The sequence below is a fragment of the Paroedura picta genome, chromosome 1, assembly GCF_049243985.1.
Source record: "Paroedura picta isolate Pp20150507F chromosome 1, Ppicta_v3.0, whole genome shotgun sequence".
NCBI classification, from domain to species: Eukaryota; Metazoa; Chordata; class Lepidosauria; order Squamata; family Gekkonidae; genus Paroedura; species Paroedura picta.
Genome location: NC_135369.1, coordinates 57,842,281 through 57,855,656, shown reverse-complemented (window position 1 = coordinate 57,855,656; position 13,376 = coordinate 57,842,281). Strand labels below are relative to the sequence as shown.

The window sequence follows — 13,376 nt, the reverse complement described above, 5'->3', positions numbered from 1 at the left end:
TGATCGGTTTGTTTGCCTTGCAGTCCAAGGGACTCACAAGAGTCTTCTCCAGCACCAGAGTTCAAAAGCCTCAGTTCTTTGACGCTCGGCCTTCCTTACAGTCCAACTTACGCAGCTATACATTGCAACTGGGAAGACCATAGCCTTGACTAGACGCACTTTCGTTGGCAGGATGATGTCTCTGCTATTTAGGATGCTGTCTAGATTTGCCATAGCTTTCCTCCCCAGGAGCAGGCGTCTTTTAATTTCTTTGCTGCAGTCCCCATCTGCAGTGATCTTGGAGTCCAGGAAAATAAAATCTGTCACTACCCCCATTTCTTCCCCATCTATTTGCCAGGAATTGAGAGGGCTGGATGCCATGATCTTTGTTTTCTTGATGTTGAGTTTCAAGCCAACATTTGCACTCTCCTCCTTCACCCGCATCAAACGGCTCTTTAGTTCCTCTTCGCTTTCTGCAATTAGAGTGGTATTATCTGCATATATGAGGTTGTTGATATTTCTCCCTGCAATCTTGATCCCAATTTGTGACTCATCTAACCCTGCCTTTCTCATGACGTGCTCCGCATGCAAGTTAAATAGGCAAGGCGACAGTATACAGCCTTGCCGAACTCCTTTCTCAGTTTTGAACCAATCAGTGATTCCATGCTTGGAATGTTATTCTCTGCTTATTGTTATTACTATTGTTACCTTTATTTGTTAGAGCCATCTTGGTGTAGTGGTTAGGAGTGCGGATCTGGTGAGCAGTGTTTGATTCTGCACTCCCCCACATGCAGCCAGCTGGGTGACCTAGGGCTTGCTACAGCACTGAGAAAGCTGTTCTGACTGAGCAGGAATATCAGGGCTCTCTCAGCCTCCCCTACCTCACAGGGTATCTGTTGTGGGGAGAGGAAAGGGAAGGCAAATGTCAACTGTTTGGAGCCTCCTTTGGGTAGAGAAAAGCGCCATATAAGAACCAACTCTTCTTTTTCTTCTTTTATATTCAATCAGTTTAATGTATTGTTCTGTTACATTCTATGTGAACCGCCCTGAGCCTTAGGGCAGGGCAGTGTACAAACGTAATAAAATAAAACAAATAAATTGATTCTTGATTAGCTTCTATCCAAACCAGAGCACAGTATAGAAATTGGGTTACTGCCTTGGAATTAAATAATGTAGCAGGAAGATATTGCCTCTCTTATCATCTAAATCCAAGTTATAGCTGTGGAAGTTATCAGGATCTTTACCCGTGTATTCCTAAGATGGATCTTGCATCACAAATTTATTGGGAAGTAGACCCTCATGGAACACAACTGATTAACTTGTTCTACAGTTTGCTTGCCAATTTTTTAGTTATATTTTTGGAAACAAGAATCGCCATCCAAATGACAAAATAAAATGAAATTTAAGACAAATACTAGCTCCATTTCTTAACATTACAAATGTCAGTTGTCCTCCCCAAAGCATTACTCCACAGAGCAGGATGTCATTTTGGATCCTTTGCGTACCTCATCCCCTCACTTTACCTCTCCTATCAGGTTGCTGTCAGGATCTGAAGAGGAGTAATCTTGTCTTCTCACAGGGAAGCTGGTATGGTCTGTACCAACCAGGCCTTCATTGTGGCAGCAATATTATCCATCTCAATGACCTTTATGCTATATGTCACCAGCATATCTTCAACAGTGGTCTGTGCCTGGCTGTCAACAGTCCCAGCTATCTCCTGTTCCTCTACTTGGTTTCAACATGATTCAGTTGCCTGGAACTCCGCTCTTCTTGTATGCCACCGGATACAGACTCTGAAGATAAAGGAACTGGAGTATCCCATTATAGTTTTAAGAATGTTTTGGAACTATCTCCTGATTGACAGAGCTGGCAATCCAGCTGCTATTTCTCTAAATGAAGACTTGAGACTATAGTGAACAAATGTTCAGGATGGCTAAGGCACTAGGTATTGATGCCTCCATGTGTGATACTGGGCCAAAGGATAAAATTTTATGTTGCCTCTATCCTGACTCACTTGGTATTCTGGTGTTTCCTGTTTTGGAGGACCTGACAGTACAGATTTAACAAAGACCATCTACCCCAGCTACTTCTAACAGGGTCAAGAACTTATACCAAATCAAGCAGGACACTTGAATTTCTGACAATTCATCTCCCACTCTTGCAGGTTCCCCGAGCATACGCAGGTCCGTCACAGACCTGGTCAACACTCCTCTCTATCTGATTTAGTTGATACTTGGGATTCATTAGACAGGAACTTGTATTCTTGTGCAGTTCTGAATTTTAAGATCACAAATTACCAAACAGTTAAGCTCTTCTTATGAGAGAACTGGTCACAATAACTGGACACTCCTCCCAAGGAGCCAAGATCTTTGGCCAAGTTGACCCAGTCTAAAGCAATTAGACTTTCCAGACAGGCAATAAATACAGACAGACATGTGGCTGAGGTGGCAGAGAAGTCCATGGTCTCAGCTGTTATCCTGAGAAGACAATCCTGGCTGTTTATAACTGCTCTCTTTGGATACCTGCCACACACCACAACAAGTTTTTGTCTAGACTCAAAACGAATCCTCAAACTGCAAAGTCCCTTAATGTATTTTCTTCATCTTCGTTGTGGCAGCATTTCACTCCAAGGCAGCATGGGTTTGCTGCTCCATTTTACAAAGACCAAAGGCACCAGGAGCAACAGACACATTGCCACTACCCTCAGCTATACTATTTCCAAAGGAGAAAGAGTTCTACGCGACCAAGGTCTAGCCAACAACTCTCTTATAGGCAGCAGAATCAGCAGTTGCCAAAATTCTGACTAACCATTCAGATGTCCCAGTTTCAAGAATAGTTTAGCCAGTTTTTACAGCACATAGTGTTCTGACATTTAGGTTTTATCTATTGTTTATTATAACAGTTACTTTCTTAAGTTCACTTTGCTTCCAGATGAAAACCAGCTGCCTGTTTCCAGTCCTCCAGGATCTCCTCCACTATTAGAGAGTTGGATACAGCGCCTTAGACCAGTGGTTCTCAACCTTTTTAATGGTGCAACCCTTTAATACAGTTCCTCATGTTGTAGGGACCCCCAACCATAAAATTATGCAAGTGTTCTTTCACAGAAATTATACCAAAACTGACCAATGGAATGAAAATCCATTGTTCATGATTGTATATAAATTGTTTTTTTCCAGGGTTTCTCAATTCAATTCCGCCTCTTGTCCCACCATGCTGATCTTGCTCTTTTCCGCTGCTCCAGACAGACAAATTCTCTATCTTGATCTACTCCATAAGGCTGTTGTGTGGATGGCCCCTTCAGCCAAGTTGCTTGCCCTGCCGCGAACCCTGTGAAAGGGGTCCCAACCCCCAGACTGAGAACCACTGCTGTAGACCATAGCTGCAAGCTAAAAAGAGAAGTGCTTGCCTTATGGCTACACATCCAGTATCTATTGATTAGTCACTCCAGGATTAAGTCTGAACAACTGGTGTTTAACTATAAAATCTCTCAAGGGACACTGTAGAGTATGGATGTAAAGTAAGCTATACACTGACACCTCTTTGCCTGTAGACTGTGATCCCTTGGACTGGAATACTGTGCTTCACTGATTTCTGTAGAAGAAGAGTTGGTTCTTATATGTCGCTTTTCTCTACCCGAAGGAGTCTCAAAGCGGCTTACAATCACCTTCTCTTTCCTCTCCCCACAACAGACATCCTGTGGGGTAGGTAAGGCTGAGAGAGCCCTGATATTCCTGCTCGGTAAGAGCAGTTTTCTCAGTGCTGTGGTGAGCCCAGGGTCACCCAGCTGGTTGCATGTTGGGGAGCATAGATTCAAACCCGGCTCGCCAGATTAGAAGTCTGCACTCCTAACCACTACACCAACCTTGGATTGAAAAAACTTTACATTGTGTAGTATCCCTATGTTTGTGTTTAATCAAAAGAATGGTGAAAGACTTTGCAACCTAATACCAGCACCTGGCAAGTTACTAAGAAGAAGAGTTGGTTTTTATATATCACTTTTCTCTAATGTGAGTCTCAAAGCGGATTACAATTGCCTTCCCTGTCCTTTCCTCACAACAAATACCCTGTGAGGCAGGTGAGGCTAAGAGAGCACTCATATTACTGCTTGGTCAGAACAGCTCTATTAGTCCAATGATGAGCCCAGGGTCATCCAGCAAGCTGCATGTGGAGGAGCAGGAAATCAAACCCAGCTCACCAGATTCGAAGCCGCCGTTCTTAACCACTACACCAGCATTACATAAGCTGCTACAGAAAGGCACAGTTGAGAAGGTTCCTGCGGGTCTTCAGTGAAGGGGGTTTCACTGCAGGTTCTTCCTTATTGATAAGGCCACAGGCCAATCCTCAATTTGAGAAAATTAAATTAAACAAGTTTCATAGAATCATAGAATCATAGAGTTGGAAGGGGCCATACAGGCCATTTAGTCCAACCCCCTGCTCAACGCAGGATCAGCCCAAAGCAGCCTAAAGCGTCCAAGAAAAGTGTGTATCCAACCTTTGCTTGAAGACTGCCAGTGAGGGGGAGTTTACCACCTCCTATTCCACTGCTGAACTACTCTGACTGTGAAATTTTTTTTCCTGATATCTAGCCTATATCGTTGTACTTGTAGTTTAAACCCATTACTGTGTGTCCTTTCCTCTGCAGCCAAAAGAAACAGCATCCTGCCCTCCTCCAAGTGACAACCTTTCAAATACTTAAAGAGGGCTATCATGTCCCCTCTCAACCTCCTTTTCTCCAGGCTGAACATTCCCAAGTTCCTCAACCTATCTTCATAGGGCTTGGTCCCTTGGCCCCAGATCATCTTCGTCGCTCTCCTCTGTACCCTTTCAATTTTATCTACGTCCTTCTTGAAGTGAGGCCTCCAGAACTGCAAACAGTACTCCAGGTGTGGTCTGACCATGCTCGTATACAATGGGACTATGACATCTTGTGATTTTGATGTGATGCCCCTGTTGATACAGCCCAAAATGGCATTCACCTTTTTTACCGCTGTATCACAATGCCTGCTCATGTTTAGTTTACAGTCCACAAGTACCCCAAGGTCTCGTTCACACACAGTGTTACCTAGAAGCGTATCCCCCATCCAGTAGGCATGCTTTTCATTTTTCTGACCCAGATGCAGAACTTTACACTTATCTTTATTAAATTTCATCTTGTTCTCATTTGCCCATTTTTCCATTGTGTTCAGATCTCATTGAACTCTATCTTGTGGAGTATTTGCCATTCCTCCCAATTTGGTGTCATCTGCAAACTTGATGAGTAGTCCCTCCACCCCCTCATCTAGATCATTAAGAAATATGTTAAAAAGTACTGGGCCGAGCACCGAGCCCTGAGGTACCCCGCTACTCACCTCTCTCCAGTCTGATGAAACACCATTGACAACAACTCTGTGAGTGCGGTTCTCTAACCAATTCCTTATCCACCTAACTATCTGAAAATCCAGATTGCAGTCCTTCAACTTATCCATCAGAACATCATGGGGAACCTTATCAAAGGCTTTACTAAAATCCAAGTAAAATCCAAGTAAACAACATCAACCAAATAAACGACATCAACCGAATAAAGTTTCTGGAGTTTTGGTTTCTCTTTCATCATTAATTGAGTTTCGCACTCCTACCTCCTGGTTTGCCATTTTAGAACTTGGTTCTGATATTACTGCAGGTGCTTATAATCATGTGGTATCATGATTCAATGCTTAATAAACATAAAGACCTAATCTGAATTGCCAAATGGCCTAACACCAACAAGATGTACTCACTCTGTTTAGTTTTAATCTGTGCTGGACTGCAGCACCAGTTGACTTCCTGTAGCCTAAGAGAGCCAGTTTGGTGTGGTGGTTAGGAGTGCAGACTTCTAATCTGGCATGTCAGGTTCGATTCTGCACTCTTCCACATGCAGCCAGCTGGGTGACCTTGAGCTTGCCATGGCACTGAGAAAACTGTTCTGACTGAACAGTGATATCAGGGCTCTCTCAGCCTCACCCACCTCACAGAGTGTCTAGTTGTGGGAAGAGGAAAGGGAAGGTAACTGTAAACTGCTTTGAGCCTCCTTCGGGTAGAAAAAGTCACATATAGGAACCAACTCCTCTTCTTCTTCTTCTTCTTCTTCTTCTTCTTCTTCTTCTTCTTCTTCTTCTTCTTCTTCATCGTGCCCTTAATGCCCAGTAGTTTTTCATTTTCAAGAATGTGTGTGTATGTGGCTGAAATATTTTAGTAATGATTGAATGAATGAGCAAATAAGTGTATAGTCATCAACACTTGCAGGTCTATTATACAGCAATAAGAACTTTAGATTTTGGTAGTGCAAACATAATATAACATATCAAAAGGATATATTATACAAAGAACTGCAGAATATATAGGACAATATTCCTTCAAATTGATTTTGTGTGTATTCACTTGCCACTAAGCAGCAGAAATTTGCAGAATGAAATATATTCTTGCATTCCTGTGAAAACAGCTATAGACCTTGAGAGTTCTGTAAAATATCCCATTTAAATAAATCATAGCCAAAGGCTACATTTTTCTGGTGGACAATAAAATACCCAAAAGCACACACAGGCTGGTCATATGACAGCTCATGCTTCACTTAGCTGTGTTACTGATTTTTTTTCCTTCTTTTTATCCCATAGCCATTGGTTTAGCCCTGGGGCTAGGAAGGAACATAGCCAGGTAAGAACTACTTTGATCAAGAACAATTTATTTCATATATTTGAAGGAATTTTAACTGTCTCTTATCCAGCAGAACTGGCCTTAGTGTATGAGATGAGGAGCAATAAATGTCTCATTCTTGCTTAAAACTATTGACAATGTTTAACAAGCTGATCAAAATAAGACTTTGTTCTCCCAGTGGTCATCAGCACCCTCAATCATTCTAATGAAGTTACAGTGAATGAGGACTGCTGTTGAAAGTCTGAGGAAGTCTCTGGATCGGCCTGAAAGCATTTGAAGTGGTTCTCGTTTTTTCAGATTAAAATTCAGTTGATCTTCATGTTCATTCTTTAGAGCCACATGGAAATCTGCAGATGAGCTTGAAAGTTGGATTGGGCATGAACCAGAAAATTTCAATTTAGGATGTTCAGTTCCATTCCTGAAACAAAACCCTGAACCCAGCAGTATCAAAAACCCTGAAATAAACCAACCAGTTTGCAGTTCGGGCCATTTAAACCCTATGTTTCACCTCTCTCCCTTCCAAAGGGAAGGAAATGAAATGGAGGTTGAATGGCTTGCAGTCATTCAGTTGGCCTGATCAAGCTCTGTCCCATACACGTTTTGCAACTTGTAACTTGTATAGATCTCTTCCCTTTTTCAAATATTTCCTTACCCTTTTTCCCCTGCTTTCCACTTTTGCCACTTTTGTCTTTAGTTTTACAGTCCACTGGGGTCCTTCTTTCAGATCCATCCTTCCACCTCCACCACCATTTTGTCCCTAATTGCCTCAATTTCCTGCTGATCTTTCTGCATAGGTGATGCTTCCCATGGTTGTGCTTGTCTTCCCCTGGACCTCCTTCCCCTTTAGCAGTCTTCTTCCAGTCTCTGCCTTATCCTCTACTCTTCCTACTTCTGGTTGCGTTCTTATGGCTTTCCTATCCCCACACCCTACTATTGTACTGCACTTCTTTTCCCTTTTCTCCTTTCCTCCACCGTTGGCAGCTGCAAGAGCTCTTCCATTGCTCCTTCAATATCCCTCCCTGCCACATTATTTCCTCCTTGTTAGCTTCTCCCAACCCTGCCTGGGATCCTACTGCCTCCCCTTGGTACCTTGTTCCCCATCCATCTCGCTTCCCTCCCTTTGGAGGGCTGCAGGCTGGAGTTTTAGTCGTGGCAGGTTGCCCCACCTCTTCCTGCGCCCACATGACCGTTTATGCACTGGAGGTTTCGTGCCAGGCTGCAGGCTGGAGTTTTAGTCGTGGCAGGTTACCCCACCTCTTCCTGCACCCACACGGGGGAGCATTTGGCCTGGCGCACCTCATCCACCCCCTATTTGTGCTCCTGCATAGGAGCTGGGGCAGTGAAGTTCCCAGTGCATAAGCGGTCCATGGGGGAGCATTTGGCCTGGTGCACCTCAGTTGCCCCCAATCTGTGCTCCTGCATGGGAGGTGGGGCAGTGAAGTTCCCAGTGCATAAACGGTGTATCTGGCACACATTTCCCACAGTGAAAGCAGATGACAAAAATGCATTTAATTTCTCTGTGAACTCCCCATCTTCCTTAAGCAATCATTTTATTACTTATTCACTCAAAACTCCAGCTACCTATCTAACCAGTTTCCTGCTCTTTGATATATTTTGGAGGAAAATGCTTACTGACTTCAACAGACTTGTATAGCTCTACTTAGGGTGGCACTGTCAGCCATCTTAATACAGATTTTAAAAAAAACAATTAATTGTATGGCTTGATATTGGAATTATCTTAATGTTGCAGCAGATGGTTTTATTTTGTTGGATGGGCTTTTGTGAAGGTTATTTAAAAATGTAATTCCCTATTAGTATCTGAAATTTTGGGGGAGTGGGTTGAAGAATACATTTTTTCTTCTGTGAAATGTTTAATGCTAGTAAACAACAGATATTTTTCTTCGCATTATCTTTAAAGACTTATAGCATGTAATTTCATGATCTCATTGTATTTTAAATATTATTCAGTAGCATATTCAACATTACTAACAGGACACCTAGACCCCTCAAAAGACAAAAGAAATAAGTTTTCCTGTATTGTCATTTCAACAAATGCTTTATGGATAGATTATTTAATGACTGTTGAGCCCATTGCTAAAGGAATGTAGCACAAAAAGTGTGAGAAAGTTCACTGTACTTATTTTTAGAACTTTGAAGTATTGGCTTGATATTTAATTTTTTTCCAATGTTTTATGTAGCTTCAACTCCTGCGAGACAACCGATCAGAGAAAGGACACAAAAAAAACAGCTCAGTGAAAACAGCAAGCAGGTAAGCTTTTAATGTACACTATAGTTTATAATATAAATTATGCCAGTATTTTACTTGATTGATGTGGGAATATGCAGATCAGTAGAGAGACATTATCTGACATCGTCCAATCAGGACTTATCTTAGTTATAGTCTTATCAAAATTATCATGGTTTCTACCTCTAGAATTCTACAATAAAATGACCTACAGATTTTTTTGTGCTTTTATTTCCCCTGCAGTTGTGTATATAATGCAAGCTAGATTGCTTTGATTCCTCTCTGTTGATTTTCACACATAGAAGAGCTACCTAGTAGTTATCACAACCAAGATTTCACCAAAGTTAAAAGCAGTTGTTCTGCTTTTCACATTTTTTCCCAGACATCCCAAGTATAAATTCTCCTCCATGTGTTTGTTTTGTTCAGAGCATTAGAAATTAAATTTCCAGTGTGAGTAGACGCCATGGCTAACAATCTATTATAAAGCTTATTAAAAAAAAATCTTGCAAGAGGAACTGATAATGGTTATAAGTAACAAGAAACACTAGGGATGGACACAAAGCAGTGAACAACCTTAAATTGATCATGAATTTGGCCATTTCCCCAAACCTAAGTTTTGAAGGAGGCCATCCCCTGAACCTTTTGTTTGGTTGGATTCAGGGTTCAGACCATTTAAACCTAGCAGCTGAGCAAGAAGTCTCCTTCTCAGCGGTTAGTTTTAAATGGCTCTGAGCCATTTCAATCACCTGTCTTGCTCCCCCTTTCCAAGGAGGGAAGCTAAATTGGCTCTCAAATCTGCCAGCCATTTCAGGTTGACAACAGGTGTGTATGCATATGCTACTGTAGCCATTTCAGGGATTGCCACTTCCAGGCAGAGGAAAACAAAATCGATTTAGCTTACAGCTAGGGGCACCCAAGCTGTCAGCCCAATATGGCTGCAAGTGATTTCTGCGTGCCAATTCCCTTCCCCCCCCCCCTTACAAGAGGAGAGAAGGCAACTGGCACACTAAAATGGTTTGCAGCCACTTTGTTGAGCTTCCCCCTGCTCTAAGCAGGGAAAAACAAAACTAAACAGACCGGTTCATTTAGGGAAGAGGGCTGGGTGGTCTGGGTTTGGGGGTTCAGTTCAGGAATACCCTGAACCAAACCAGAATTTTCCCAGTCCTTCCCTAAGAACTACTAAATAAAAATATAATCTTATGTATTACACTTTTATTTCAATACAGACTGCATTTTCTTGATACAAGTAGCCCAATTATTTTCTGGGTTTTTTAATTATATATACTTTAACATATAATTATTAATTTTTAGGATGCCATATAACTAGTAATTAGCTGTTGTTTAAAAATAGCGAGGATACCACTGGGAAAGCTGATAACAAAAACTTTCATTTTGCCCATAGTGAGCCTGTTCCCACCAAAATGATTACTATGTTTTGTTACACAGATATGACAAATAGAATTTCAGCTGCTTCTTATTTGATCTTCTAAGGAGGCCTTTGCAAGAGATATGTGCAAGAGTTATGCCTGCTCCCTTTTTCCCACCATGTCATCTGTTGTTTGGGAAGGAGTCCTAATTTGCAATAGATAGAAAATTATTTGTCGCATTGCAGGTTTGCCAAAAATAAATGAAACCATTAATTACTATATTTTTGAGCAGCTGTTAATAGATTGGGGTAGAAAAACGATGCATTATACTTACTGGTTAATTACCAGAACTATAATTGTTTAATGTGGCTTTTGCGGAAAATAATGACAGCACCAAAGAAATGAACTCTTGTCTGACTATGTTTGCAATTAACAGATACCTTAATAACAGCAATATGCCTAGCAGTTTTATTTGCGTAAAAAGAGGGCAGGAAACTGCCATCCATTTTTCTTTCTCTCTCAGGATAGTCAATCCAGAGAACTATATGAAGTCTAAGTTTGAGTTGAGAAGTCGAGTCCAAGGGGAATGGAATGGAGGGAATCTTCATTCAGCCTGGGTAAGAAGGACAGGGGCTAAGATGCTGACAGGCAGAATTGCTTAGAACAAGACTAGAGCTGCATAGGCAAAGCCAGGATCTGGTTATTGCTTAGGAAAAATCTAAGCCAGGCCTGAAAGTAAGAATTCATGACTGAGTCAGGAGGATCCAGTGGTCTAAATGGATTGGGGGGAAAGATAGCGTCTTGCTGCCCAACACAATTTTATCTACCCTTCTTCCAGGGAGATCAGAGCAGCAGAATGAGTCTTCCGTTCCTCTTTTTGATTATCACAACTACCCTTGTGAGGTAGATTAGGCTAAAAGAGACTGTCTGGACCAAGGTCATCCTGTGGTGCTTGTCTCTGAGAGCAATATCATTTTCCATTTTGCTCCCTTAAGAGATTTACACTAGAAACGTCAGCATGCAGAAGAATTTTGCTGTTTTGCTTCATCTTTGTGAGTGGATACTCTGTATGCTGCTGTCCTTGATGTATAGATGTGGCATGTTGCACCTAGAGAAGCAATGATGCTGAGTTCAATGAGTGAAAAAATATTTGTATAAAAAATAGTATAAAGTTGGACTCAGAATTTTAACAGGAGCCTTCATACTTAAAAAAAATCCTCTGGAAATTACATTTTCCCATGTCTACCAAGCTAATAATAATAGCATTCTTGATCAAACTTTGTCAGGTAACAATCCTGAACCAGCTGATTTATCCCCAAATATATGTTATTCTCTATCATTATTGTTTATTGTCTAACAGTATTTGTTAAGTTTCTGTTGTGAACATCATGTAAGAAAGAACAAAGAACTTTACTTCCATGTTAGATCAGAGTCCTCATACTCACGTCTAAGAATCATCAGTAGCATTCTATAACCGCCCTGAGCCTTCGGGGAGGGCGGTATATAAATCTAAATAAATAAATAAAATAAATAAAATTCCCCAGTCTGGAAAGATTGCGAGTTATGCTGCAAGTTTGTTCCATGCATTATGGACAGCTTTTTCTCATGATGAGCAAAAGTATTTTACAGTTGTGATATAATTTAAGGGGGTCATCAAAGTTTGTTTCCTCTCCAAGGACACATTACAACAGAAAAGGTGCTTTAGAGTTAGTCACAGTTCTCTCTAGTGCTTGAGGACAAGCTCCAGTTTGCACGTTCATTAGGCACTCTACAACTGTGATGTTTACTTAACTAACACCACGTATTAGCAATTCTCATTCTCCATTGTCCTATTTGAAGAATTTAATTTATCTCATTGTGATGATGTAATACATCTGTCTTGCATAACAACTTCGTCACATTCCAGTTTGTGTTATTGTAAGTGAAAGAAAATTATTTTCTCTTAACATTTCTGAAATATAAAACTATAATATCCAAGGACTGTACATGCCTAGGTTGGAACACTGTCTCCTATTCTGAGTTACTCTATGCCATTACCTGACTTTTTAAAAACAAAAATTTAATTATTCATTTGAAGTACTTCTAAAATCAAATGGAGACCTAAACCAGAGGTAACAACTGCAAACAAGATGATTTCTGCAAGGATTTGGTTTATTAGAAGCATTTTTATAGTTTCTTTTTCTCAGTGTTCTCATATTTTGGATCTGGGCGTTGTGAACATTGTGCTCTGATCATGTTTTTTGTTTTGTTTTTTACCTTTGACTTGTTTTTGCAATGAAATATTGGTTTGGATTTGCCTTTGTCGAGTTCATATACTTTTGATCAATTCCAACTCATGCCCAATTATATTACATTGCATTAACATAATTCAACAGATGTTGATATTTAAATGCTCTCTGGCATTCACATCTTGGACAGCTGTCTTAGAGCTTGGGGAAAAGACAAACATTTAGAGTTAAATGCTGAACATATGCTTAAATTACTAATTAGAAGCAAGAAAAAACAATGCATTATCCTTTCTGAGGACAGTAAGACCCTAATACAGGTATTTTAAAATCCTTTTGGTCGGCATAAAGTTCATGAGTCTCTTGAGGCAAAGCAGTGTAACATGTTTAAAAATATTGTTGGACTTCATTTTGTAGCAGGTTTTCTTTTTAAATGATTCCAACCTGCTTATAGCAGGTAAACCTCTGACAGCCTGAGAATTTGAATAAGGTTTGGAACAGCTAGGAGGTGTTAGAGTACTGTGTATGGTGTTGAGAAAATGTATTGGCAAGATAGAAGCACTTTTGCCTCATTTTCAGTCACATTGTGTTAGTATTCCATATAAAACAAATGTGTCACCATTAAAGCCCCAGTCTTAACATACTGGCATTATATGAAAGGAGTTTGACAGGACTGAATTGTTCTATCACATCTGTTTAACATTTAATAAAAAAAAGAATGGCCATAGTTCTTGTCAGCTGATACAACAACATTCTCAGTGGTGTGAAAGCAGATGTTGTGATATGTGTTACGCTGATGATGTCATTGTTATAGATAAGCCTGAGGAAAGGCTTCAGAAGTCGACAAGCAAATAGTTGAATTCAGTATAAAATTCTGATTTATGCCTTTCC

At 40.6% G+C, this 13,376-nt stretch overlaps 1 protein-coding gene across 10 annotated transcripts in view; it reads left to right on the top strand.

Moving 5' to 3' along the window:
- The window catches only part of GPATCH2 (G-patch domain containing 2), a 138,097-nt gene that overhangs the window by 82,287 nt on the left and 42,434 nt on the right, over positions 1-13,376 (top strand). For 4 of the 10 annotated variants that reach the window (XM_077339574.1, XM_077339590.1, XM_077339530.1 and 1 more), the window contains 2 exons: positions 6,609-6,648; positions 8,847-8,917. In XM_077339574.1, coding sequence (XP_077195689.1) covers positions 6,609-6,648; positions 8,847-8,917 — 111 coding nt within the window. Of the gene's footprint in view, positions 1-6,608; positions 6,649-8,846; positions 8,918-10,783; positions 10,878-13,376 lie in introns of those variants that run through there. The other 6 variants (XR_013231363.1, XR_013231369.1, XR_013231368.1 and 3 more) reach the window with 4 other exon arrangements.